Source organism: Diadema setosum, chromosome 19 (genome assembly GCF_964275005.1).
Source record: "Diadema setosum chromosome 19, eeDiaSeto1, whole genome shotgun sequence".
NCBI lineage: Eukaryota > Metazoa > Echinodermata > Echinoidea > Diadematoida > Diadematidae > Diadema > Diadema setosum.
In genome coordinates, this window is record NC_092703.1 from 13,579,058 (window position 1) to 13,591,854 (window position 12,797).

Below are 12,797 nucleotides of genomic sequence, written 5' to 3' on the forward strand. Positions count from 1 at the left end.
TTTCAGGCATGTCATGCATTTTGTGTTACAATGTATTCTTTTTATTTTTGAGAAATACAGCAATAGACTCAGGTGAAAATCTCTGGGAGACTCACTCTGTTGGCCTTGCGCCAGATGTTGGTGAAGACGCCGTCCGTCCAGTCATGGTTCTGGTTGAGGTAGCCAAACATGAGGGCAAGGTCGTCGACCACCAGGGGGCTGATGCGCTGCAGCTTGTGGCTGATGGACGTGATGCTAGAGACACTGCTGCGGGACTGCCGGGACTGGGCCGGGTTCACGGCGGACAGTGCCTCAACCAGGATCTGGATGCAGGTGGATTTTCCCGTTCCCGGACCGCCAGCCACGATCACACCTACAAGGTGGGAGAGGGGTGGGGTTAAGGACGTGTAAGGTTGAGTTTTTATAAATGACTCAGTAGTTTACATACGAAGCCTCTTGTGAATGTGGATGGGTTGTTTTGTAAACAACAGCAGATCTAGTTAGAAGACTGACATCAGACTTTCATATGCAGAAATCACCCTGTAACCCCACTTACCTTACTGGTTTGTACATGTATATCTTTAGAATACTTTGCTTCACTGTCTGCTATTCAACATGGAAAGTTAAACATACTGAACATATCAACTTCTAGAAAACCAAACAAAACAATTAGGATAAGAAGTCTCCGGAGAGGAGATATGTTAACCCTACATGTACATGTGTATGTGCGCCAGGGAATTTGGACAGTATGTACAATGCTTTGGGGTTTTCTGTAACGTCATCGTCAAACATTGTTCATGCAATTATCTTTATTATGTAGATGACCCTTGAACTCACCATGGTTGACCTGTGAGACGGCAAACAGCTGCATGACCTTGGTGACCCAGTTGGGGGAGGCCACCAGGCCGTTCTCCTGGGCCTTGTCCACCACCATGTTCTCCACGCTCAGCTTGTTGCGGCGGGCGCGGCTGGAGTGGGGCGTGGGCGGGTCACCCACGCTGGAGAACACATCTTTGATGACGTTGTTGAACAAGTACAGGGCCTGGAAAACAACAAACAAATAAATCGCAGTGGAAGAAAACTAGTCATTTTTTTTTTTTTTTTTGCACAGTTATAACGTACATACCCATGACCGGCTCTATCCTTGTTTTAAGCCAAACGATTCAAGTGGCTTTAGACAAAATGAAAGGCTTTCCTTTTACTCATTTTCAATAGTTGATACTCAAATAGTTTAATCAACAAAATATCACAGCGCACTTGATGACTACAAGGGTACAAAAGCTGCTAATGTTTTGCAATGTCAATGTTTGAAACATCAAAGCAAGACAGCCAACAAAAACAAAATTTTCATTTCATATATTACAAATGTACCTTTGCTGATGCCAAGTGCTATCAGTTTGAAAGAATTCTTTGTTGTAGAATCACAGTTCTCCTGATAAACAAAACTCATTGCAATAATTCAACAAGCCCAATATTACTACAAAACACTGCCTTCCAGAACAGATGTAAAGTATTTGGATAGATGTTGTCCCAGTAATGGTTGGAAAGAAATAGCTTAACAAGTGTACTTATACTCACTTCTTACTTTGTACAATGTAAGTCCATTCTCACTTTTGTAAAACTGATGCCCATTATTCGACTGCAGTCAAATTGTGTTAGGATGCAACCTCATACACCACATATTTTAACAAGTATACTAAATACTCATCTCTTACTTTGTAAGTCAATACTCACTTTTGTAAAACTGAAGCCCATTATTTGATTGCAGTTAGATTGTGTTAGGATGGAACCTCGTACATCTCTTGCTTCTGTGGTCTACATTATCAGCAGAAAATCAGTGTAGTGAACTATATACGATTTCAACTCACATCAGGCTTGAGTCTGGGTCCGATGATATCCTGGAGGGCCTGGGCCACGACGGCGTGCTCAGCCTTGGCTGCAGGCGTCATGGGGTTGGTGCCCCCAGGTTTCCTGGGCTGCTTCTCCACGGTCTTCAGCATGGCAGCCGAAGCTGTGGGGATGTACGGGACGGAAGGTCAAGGATGATCAGCGAGGTACTGTGTAAGCCGAATATTTCGCAAGGTTTTTCTCATTGTGAATTTTGCAAGTCGGGTGCTATTCACAAAATTAAAGCCAGCGAAAATAATAACTCTGATCCTGATATGAATGTGACACACACATATACATTTCTTCGTTCAGCACTGTGCTTCACTATCGCAAATTTAACCACTCCCGAAATTGTCGGGAAGTCCCCATTCGCAAAAAATTTAGACTCGCTAAATATACTTGTATGGTGTATACAGTATACACCAACCCAAACTGGCTCTCATAGTATCATCAAGTGACGGTGTCACAAATCACTAATGTCACACTGTAAAACCCAAAATTTTTGCAAGCATGAAACTTTTGCAAACTTTTTGTGAAAGTATGATGCACACAAAAGTTATGTCGACAAAATGCATTGAATGCAGTAGACATGTATAGAGATATGATTGGGGAGGGAAATACATTCCATGAAAGCTGCAGTATTTTTTTGCAAAAACTTCAACAAAATATCGGTAAAGAAAGTAACAGCTGGCATCTGTGGAAAAAAACTCACGCATGGAGCTGCCGGGCTGCACGAGGGAGCCCTGACTGCTGGCACGGGACAGCTCCAGTCTCTCCTCCTTGGTCAGTTTGCGCCCCATGTTGGCAAACATGACGGTGGTGGCGATGGAGCCGATGCTGAACAGTTGGTGGTACTCCTTGGACCTGTGTGCCATGCCAGGGAGGCAGGGGAGGGGAACAGCGGAAGGAGAGATACGGCTTGCTGAAAAGTATGATTCTAGAAATACTGCATATAAACTTTTCCATTTTCTTCTAGTTGCATTTAATCCTTATGGAAGATATATTCAGATAAACAGCAACTTATATGGAAAGAATAGCAGCAATTCACTGAGGTTCAATTCAAAGAAATACAGCAACAATTTAAAAATTCAGGTACAATATGTAACTGGAGGCTTTTTTTGAAATTTGACAAAGTAGCTATAAAAAGTCAGGCAGCATTTGCATCGTAATATGCTAAAGGAGTGGACAATTTGGCGTCTAAGTGTATCATGTGCCAAATAATCACTATGAGTCATTCTGACTAGTATGGACATTTTTTTTTTTTTTTTGTATTTGCAAGCACATGTGAATTAAACTTGCACTAATCTTCTCACTTTAATTTATTATCATCATGCCTTGTATCAAATACTAGCATTTGTGCTGTAATAGAGTTTCAGCGGCAAAATATTTTGGTCAAACAAATGCTGTTCGGGAGTTAAACACACAAGGAAGTCACACACTTGGATAAAGACTAAATTTTCTTTTGTTTCCTACAAGTACTGTATCTACACAGACACGGGTCTCACATTAATCTCTACAATGCATCACGGCATGAACATTACAGCCAAGGGTACATTTTATGTTGAAATCCTCGCAGGTGATACCAGGCAATCTGTACTCAAGACCAGAGTGATAAAATCACCTTGGTGCTTTCTGTCAAACCAGCTGGTGCATTAAATCATCACTCCACAGCAATTTGTGACACACAGTGCGAAAGAAACTGACATCTTGCACATGCCTGATTCAAAGCCCTCCAATTGTTAACAAATGCAATATCAATCCAGTCTACATCACTTTTCCCTAAATACTTGTATGTCATCTCAGGCGTTTTACAAGTAGATTCAGTATAAAATTTGCTCTTGTTATAAGACTTCCTCTCTAGATATCTATCAATGTGTGGCTAATCAACACAAGGATGTCAGGAATAAAGTGTTTAATGTGTGTTTTGTTTTTTGTTTTGTTTTGTTTTATTTTTTGTCTTAGGAATCCTTTCACTCTGAAAAGGTAAAAGCATGGTCAGCCACTAACAATTAACTACTATCAATTTTAATCCCCTTTTCATATTCTGTTTGAATCAAGAACTTTTGCAGTCTTTTCAGATGGTAAAATTCAGAAGCATTACCAATCATTTCACAAGCATGACAAGTAACAGTCCATACAAAAACAGCAAAGCCCTTTCCTACTCAATATACATGCCTTCTTTAGAATAAAACCAGTTCAAATGGACTCTTAATACAGTATTCAAATGTATTTAGTATACATCTCCTGCAATTCAGACTCACTGCATGATCTGTCTAAATACTGCTGGGTTCATATCATTCAACATTTCATAACTCTTTTGAAATACAAAATTGTAAGTTTCAGCATATTTTCAGGCATGTAAGTTGTATCAATTGCAGGGTGAGTGCAAGATTTCAAACTGCAGAAAAGCTGAACAATAGCTGCATATCAGTAGAAGTAGTGAATTTATATATTGATAACACCAGGCATATGATAAGAAAGCGAAAGCAAGACCTTGCTAGAAGAAGCATGTTTAGCAATAGCAGGCAGATAGCAGCTTTTGTTGTTGATTTTGGAAGGGATAAAGGGGTTTCAAAGATCTCAGCACGAGAATAGAACATGGCAGCAAAGCATAAAATGTGATTACATGCAACAAATGCATAAGATGCAACAAATTGTGCAGCTTTCTGCCTTTCTGCAATCATCTTTACGTAATGGACAACAACATAAGTATTGTATCAACATTACTTCAAAAGATGAAGTGTGCAAGGACGCAAATAACATCATGTACTGCATCTTACCAGATCTAATATCATACTAGATATTTTTGAAAAGATTTTTTTTTTAAAGTATGCACATTTCAGAGAAGCAACCTCAGTTATCAGTTGTAAACATCACTTCAAAATACTGTCCAAAAAAAAAAGAAAGAAAGAATAAAAACAGGGGTCATTGTAGCACCACACAAAAATTATAGACTTGATGGCCTATCAAATTTTCATATATCAAGCAGAAGCAACGTCAAATCCTGAACAATTAACCAGTGTCACGACAAACATCCGTATGCAAACTTGCATAACCACACCACGTTTTTCAGATGCAATATCTCAAAATCTAAATGCAGAACACTGTTAGATGTTGCCCTTGGAATGAAATCAAATTTTTAGTGGAACATCATTTGCTTCACTTCAGATTCAAGCACAAAGAAAAGGGGGGGGGGGGGAAGCCTGCAATGTTGACTAGCTTGTAGATTTGACCCAAGTGCCAATTGGCTCAGTGTTCTTTTTCTTGAGTTATTGTCAAAACTTTGATGCAAAATTCATACCACAATACGGAAAAAATTGAATTAAAACAAAAAACTGTGAATAACCTCCCACTGAAGCAGTAAGCAGTCATGGAGCTAGAATACAAATGATAAATCTAGCTTGGGTGTGTATCATCATTTTCAAGGCAGAAATGCCAACACTAACAGACTCAACATCCAAGTTGTATGAAAGTACAAGGATCCTTCATACAGTGCTTTGACAAAAACGCTTCCACTTCTAAACTACATTCGAGTGACAAAGCATCTTGAACATAATGTCTGTTTAATTTTACTTACATCATCTCAAAGGACTTAATGTCCTGGTTTATATGTGGCTAATAGTTCTTGATTATGTCAAAGCAGACTGTGTTAATATGTGAGAGGGATGCAACAGTGCTCTGTGCAGCACGTCTGCAGTTTCATGCTTTTGTGAGATGAGCTCTTGAATTTGGTGGAGTCACAACTGCATACGCAATAACAAGTAAGCAAGGAGAGCCAAATTTTCTGTCTTGCATAGACACAGTGTAACAATCATAGTACTTGGGGTAAGACCCACAGTTGCTACACAGATTGTTGAATAATCAAATTTTGAAGTATCAAAGTGCACTTGGGCTATTTTCCTTCAAAGCATCAATGTTTGATATACATTGTAATCTATCAACAAGAAGATATAATTTAACCATTTTAAGCCTGCTCCTAGCACTGCATTTATAAGTTGTGCATCCACCAAGTCAGCCAATAATTAAATTGAGTTGTGTTAATGCACCAAAAACTGGGAATAATATGTGTGGGACTCCATGGGTTACATGTCTTAAGGTATTAACTGTGTTAAATCAATTCACTAAAAACCAGGGAGAATTTCTGTGGATAATACAATGGTTACAGGTTTTCAGAAAATCCATTTTCTAGCTGTTACTCAGGCAAGCTGTGCCGTGCAGCGCACAACAAGGCCAAAGAGTCGAACAGTCTTTACCCTTCCACATCTCGCCAGGTGGAGACGGCATGCAACAAAACCGTCACCATGGTTTTCAGGTTAAACAGTTCCGTATCTCCTGGGCTCCTGTGGGATGGAGGGGTAGAGGGAGGGGTGCAATGAAGGAGATGGAGGGGTGCAGTGCGTGACGAAATGGGGGCGGGGGAGGGGTAAAAGGACCGGAAGACGAGGGGCAAAAGTTAGGGGATGGTGGTCGTAGGGAGAATTGGTAAGATTTCAGCGAGAAAGAAAACAACATGGAAGTGCGGTGCAAATGAATGAATAAAAGAATCATGTTTGTACAAATGGGTGGGGCATTCCCATGTTTTGTGAAAAAATGGTCAATGCAAAATATTGAATTTATTTTGGGTTTTTTTTATGAGGAAGAAAACATCATAATAGAACAGATGAAAGGAGGAAACAGATGCAAATCATTTGATAGATGACATCAGAAATCACAGACAGTACATTTCATTGAGCAAATATTTGCCAGGATATGAGTACCACATAACAAGGATATTTCGACCACGGGGAAAACGACACAAGAGTGTGACAGAAAGTGTATGGCAGATAAATTAAAGCAAGGTTTTGAGTGGCAAATTTATGCAAATATGAGGAATGAGAAGGAAATGTAAAGTTGGATTTCAAAAAAAAAGAGAAGTATGGAAAAACAAAAGACAAAAATTTATAGTTCATTAGCGAACATCCATGACGAGTCATTCACTCAACATGGATAAATAAAGAATAGAAATTGAGAGAGAGATTTTGTGCAATAACATCACAGGGTTGCAATGAATAGATTTTTAAGTAATAGTTCATAGCCGATTGGTGTTGATGTCAATCCAGTTTAAAGGAAAGAAAAGAAATTCAAGAATTGGAGGAAGAAAGGGGGTAAAAAGAGCATTAACATTACTGTCAATGAAAGATTCTTGTATCAATGACTGTATCTTTACACTACCTCTACAGTACTTCAAAAGTTTTAAGATGAAATAAAGGCTTCTGACGGTCTATAATTTAGAGTTATCATCATGCATTCACTTTGGATTATGTTAGATCTACAAGTGGGCATGCAAATGAATTAAATAGAAATTTAACTGAAGATTAACTTCACGGGGAAAAAGAAAAAAAATACTTGTACAGGGTATAATGGTAATGTTCATGTTTATTATTGACAAATATAGTATGATCACGAATTTGAAGAAAATATTTGCATAGGGCCATGGTAACGTCTGGATTGTTTCTGTTACACTTTGAAAATGGAAGCATGAAAATATCATTTAAAGCACATTTATCATCAGCTGACTGCATGTGACAAGATATGATACTGATATATGAATGTCAATTTCATTTCCCTGCACCATGACTAATCTAACCATTTACGAGGAAATGGCATTTTGAGTTTGAAAGGTCCACGTTTATGGTAGTGGGAGAGTTATGTTAAACAAATTTTCATTTTTTTCTCCGGTATATTTCTTATTGTCTCACCACGATTGAAGAGCCAAAACAATACTTAAAATCTATTAACTGGTTGTTAGTTTGCACCTGTGCCTCCCTAGATAATCTTATCCCTACGTTTTTATACAATCAAAGGCGTCAGAAACCTATACGTGTAAATGACATAAAGAATTGTCTTGATGGGAGGACTACTTGATTAGCATTATCTGCCTACCATGAATATTTGATTTAAGGAGAATATCTATCATCATATACCAACAGGAAACAGTGAAAGCTGATATGTGGACAAAATCTAAGACTAGGCATTAGAAGATCTACAAGAAAAGATAAAATGATCTGCAGCAGAAAAAAAAAAAAAAAACAGGACAAACAAAGTCCATGCATGGTTTGAAAAGAAAGAAAGAAAAAAAAAAGAGTGATATGCCATGAGAGGGCGGGGGTGTTGACGGAACTCACAGCTGATCTTTGCACTGCTGGACAACCATCTTGAGGCGGTCGGCCAGGATCTTCGGGGAGCGGAAGCCGTACGCCGCACAGCGCGCCTTGAGGATGAGGGACATGTCGGGCACGACCAGGGAGATGGTGCGGAAGAGGAGCTTGATGTCGGTTGGGATGCCGCGGTGCATCCCGCTCTCGTTGTTGACGGTGATGAAGAGAGCGATGTTCCCGCCGAGCGTGATCTGTGGGATGGAGCGTCGACCAATTAACATTCCCAGGACCACCAGGCTTAAATCCTAATGACAGTCTATGGAAACATACTGCTGCTAGGATTGAAAAACTTAAGGGGGAATGAAACCAAAATATTTACCTATGTGTGGATGGAGAGTGAATGCGGCAATATTGGTAGAATGCATCAGTGAAGTTTGAGGAAAATTGGACACTCTGTTCACAAGTTACGAATTTTTACAGTTTAGGTGCTGACAATGCTGGATGAGAGAACTTCAAAATTTCACTGCAGTTTAAAGACATAAAGACAATATAAAGACAATTCCTCAAAATGTACTCTTTTCATGAAAAGTACACCTTTCCTCAACCTTTTTCTGACATATGAATATGTAAAAGGTAATATCATTCCACTACTTTCTGACAGAATAACTCACATCCTCTTTCACTGAACTAAAAAAACAAAAACATGTTAAATTCTCTCTGCATTTTCTCTATACTGTTGTCACACTGTGCAGACCATACATGTGTATCTGTTTAGATTTGTGTTCAAATGATTTCCTTTCGAAACTCACCTCCTCTCCATCTCCCAATACAGCATGCTTCTTCTTGGCCTGCAGAGCCGAGATGACTGCATGGACGTGGTCTAGCACCATGGCAACCGCTTCCTTGTGAAGGAGCTGGAACTCATCGAAGCAGCCCCAGCTGCCATCCTGGAGATAGATTGAGAGAGAGGAGAGTCAAATGAATGATGCAGGGGGAAAAAATATCAGAGCACATGGCCCAAGATCCATATATTACAGTTTATCTACTGAAAATTGTCAAGCTCTTGATAGCTGAAGTCATGAGTAGTGTGTATATTTTGGTGTGTCCTATTTCAAGATAAGTCCTCACAGAAGAACTTGATGGGAAAACAAACCCACATATGTGATGTGTCATCTCAAAAGCCATATGATGTCAGGAAAATGATTTTTTTGGTTATTGGCAGATGTGAATTTGCCAGATACAAAGCTTTTAATTTATACATAATTAGTCTACTTCATCACAAGGAAAATATTTGCACAAAAGAGAGAGAATTAAAAGTTACAATAGTGTAAAGGATATACAAATGAGCATTTTTCTTCCTTTTATGATCTCCGATTTTATACAGGTAATGTGATGACACACCATATATTGACTAAATTGCTTATTGATTGATTGATTGATTGATTAATTAACATCTTGAATGTATAAATGAATGAATGAAGGACTACTTTCCAAACAATCAACTATTTCATTAACTGACTGATTGATTGATTGATTGATTGATTGATTGATTGATTGATTGATTGATTGATTGATTGATTGATTGATTGATTGATTGATTGATTGATTGATTGATTGATTGATTGATTGATTGATTGATTGATTGATTGATTGATTGATTGATTGATTGATTGATTGATTGATTGATTGATTGATTGATTAATGTGAGTGGTTGACTGATTACTGGAATACATGTGATCATCAAAGTGGGTAGACAATCATTCTTGAACACGGAAGAAATATGATAATGAGGCTGTAAAGCCAGTTTTTACTTTCTAAATTCATTTTACACTCCTACAGTACAGTGTATATAAAATTCACATATACTGTATCAACAGTCATAGAAATCAATTTATCACATATTCGTGACAGGTTTGGTAACTTGTGTCTAAAATTTGCTGCACCTACCATTGCAAGTCCCTGGACTATCTTGCCAAATGCCGTGGGATCCGAGTGTGGGGAGCAGCCAAATAGGGCGAGGTATCGTCCGAGGAAGAAGGCCAACCCCTTGACCGTCTCGGTCTTGCCCACTCCTGTCCCTCCGGTCAAGGCACTGCCCCGCATCTGACTCATACACTGCAAGCAAAAAGGATAAAAACTTGTTATACGACTGTAAAATTAGAATCTCTTGCTTCAACAACTTCGTACCAAGTGAAAGGTAACCTTATTCATAAAGTAGTGATAGCACTTACATCCAATATCAGCACTGAACTACTCTTCACTTTCACTTCATGATTTTGACAGAATGCTTAACATATTCTACATCATCTGTACAAAATCAAACGATTATGAAAGGATTAAATTTCATGTTGCCACAATTTTGAATCAGTTATAAATGTTCTGCTTTGTTCTTATAATTTGCAACTTTGGCATGAGTCTACTTTGATTTGTCTTTATTGACAGTCATTAATAACACAACTAAAACGGCAAACTTTAGAATTAGAAACACCACTCATTAACTTCCAATACAGTGTTGCTGGTAGCATATGGGTCAAAAAGCAGTTGCTTTCTCTTTAGGTTCCATCTGAATTAATCGCACATTTGCAATCTCATGAGTGGTACAAGATTGATACCAATCGAAGTGTGGCCATGCATACAGCAATCTCCTACTTATGACTTGATACACAGGGAAACCCTGATATAAGAAGCTCGCTGATGAGGTACCACTTTTAACAAGTTGAATTCGGAGGTTCCAATTTTCCGTAAATGTATTTAGGTGGTCTCTTTTTATATTTACAATGAGGCAGTGGATAAAATCTGTGGTAATGGCATTTTTGTTTTGATGGGATTTCCCTGTATGAATAATTTCTACCCATTTCAAGGACGAAAGTAAGCTCACCAGGGCCATGGTGAGGAAACATCGTTCAGTGATGGGAGTCAAAACCAGCGGAGACTGTCCTCCAAAGAACTCGTTGCCATAGTGATGACGCTCTTCCAAGATGGTGACATATGGTTCATAGATTCCATCTGCACAAAGTGAGAGGAGAAAGATATGGCTGGTGTAAGATGATTATGGATACAAACCTTCCACAGGTGGTGTGAATCTATTCCATCTGTGACAAAGAGAGCAGAAGCCACCTGTCTCGATGTCTACATCATGACACAAACATTTCTGCGACAGAAAACAAAATCTCCTATGTTTGGTGCCGAGACCACACAAACAATTCCATGAAATATACACATCAAAAGTGGTGGAAAATAAACTTCATATTGGCGAATTTGCATCACCAAAACTGTACATTTATTGAACTAATTGAACAAAAAATAGCATTCACTGGTATATTGATGTCTACATTAATGGATTCTAAAATTTACACTCAACAAAAGTTTGATCAAAATTGTTCTGTGCTCAAAAATTCGCAGATTGAGATTCTCTGTAATGGACCAAAATATGTCATTTGGGTCGACCAACTCAAATTTTTCGAGTTGATCGTACGGGAAAGAGTAATCTTATCTCTACCTATTGTCAAAATTGGGTGACTTACAACAAAACAGAAATTGAGATATCAGCAGTTTTTCTGGACCATATCTGTTTCAGACATGTGCTGCTTTCACCTGGAACTTGATACTTCTGCACAGCATGCTTGAGTGACCATAATCTTTACATCCTCTTTTCTCCCTCTTCTATGAACCTGCACCTCCTAACTCTCTCTTATTTCAATCACTTTTCAAGTAGGTAAGGATGGTCCAATAAAAGTTCCATATCATTTTAAAGCTTAGAGTTTACACTTTTAAACTATGGAGAAAAGTGGAAATATATTTTGGCCTATTTTTTTGTGGGTTTTGAGCTGGGCGGTCACAAATTGTGTTTACGCGACTACACCCACCTGGTCTCTTCTGCTGGTAGACTCTGATACACCTTCTCCACTCAAAGTCACTCAGCTCCCTCAGTTTCCTGTTGCCCATGTTGTCCAGGATGTCCCGCAGGTGGTAGGATTGCTGCAAAGATTTTCATTGGATAATAGGGGGGAGAGTGCATTCAGGAAATTGCTGAGACTACATTGACACAATCTTCTGAAATCCTACCAACCACAGAGCTGTTCAGATTTGGTTTTTTGGTTTTCTTTGTTTTGTTTTTTTCCTTTGTAATTTCACCAGATACATCAATTCCATTATGATTTCTAGGGTTATCAACTAAATGCTTTCTTACGAACCATGTCACATCAGCTGGCATCAAGACAGCATTACAGCAACAATGCATTTCATCAAAAGGTGGATGATATGTGCTCTTTTTGTCAGTTCTATAGCAGAAGCATCTCTGCATGTCTATAGCTTAAATAGTCAATGTTGGAACTGACTGACGTAAGCACAACACACCATTCAATTGCAAAGTAAATGCGATTTACTTTTTGGAACCCAAATGATTTATACATGCACGAAAATTGGTTGTTCAATAATTACAATCAAAGATGGCAAAACACTCCACAAGGCTAACTAATGTACCCAAAGGGATAAATTATCAGAATGAAAGAGAAGGGTGGCAGGAATACTCACAGCGACCATGCTCTCGAGTCGCCAGCGCTGGAGCGGGGTGACGTGCTCGTCAGTGGCCTTCCACGTGCCCTTGGTCAGGACCTGGGTCAGGCGGGTCATGGTGGTCACAAACTTCTTGGCCGTGTTGGGGATGGCCTTGCGGTCATTCCGGATCTCCGTGATGCCCAGCTCGCACTCCTTGGTCCAGTACAGCATCAGGCCCAGGTTAGCCACTTGGGTCGGGTACTGCATTACGAAAAGATGGACAATTGAAAGCATTCA

At 39.1% G+C, this 12,797-nt stretch overlaps 1 protein-coding gene across 1 annotated transcript in view; it reads right to left on the reverse strand.

Annotated features, from left to right (window-relative positions):
- Nucleotides 1-12,797, reverse strand: part of LOC140242501 (dynein axonemal heavy chain 5-like) — a 93,531-nt gene that overhangs the window by 66,139 nt on the left and 14,595 nt on the right. Inside the window, exons 17-27 of the mRNA XM_072322237.1 lie at nucleotides 12,537-12,761; nucleotides 11,870-11,981; nucleotides 10,882-11,009; nucleotides 9,951-10,118; nucleotides 8,813-8,950; nucleotides 8,031-8,254; nucleotides 6,120-6,206; nucleotides 2,579-2,730; nucleotides 1,848-1,990; nucleotides 817-1,021; nucleotides 96-352 (exon numbers count right to left, since the gene is read on the reverse strand). Of these exons, the coding sequence (XP_072178338.1) occupies nucleotides 96-352; nucleotides 817-1,021; nucleotides 1,848-1,990; nucleotides 2,579-2,730; nucleotides 6,120-6,206; nucleotides 8,031-8,254; nucleotides 8,813-8,950; nucleotides 9,951-10,118; nucleotides 10,882-11,009; nucleotides 11,870-11,981; nucleotides 12,537-12,761 (1,839 nt within the window). The remainder of the gene's footprint in view (nucleotides 1-95; nucleotides 353-816; nucleotides 1,022-1,847; nucleotides 1,991-2,578; nucleotides 2,731-6,119; nucleotides 6,207-8,030; nucleotides 8,255-8,812; nucleotides 8,951-9,950; nucleotides 10,119-10,881; nucleotides 11,010-11,869; nucleotides 11,982-12,536; nucleotides 12,762-12,797) is intronic.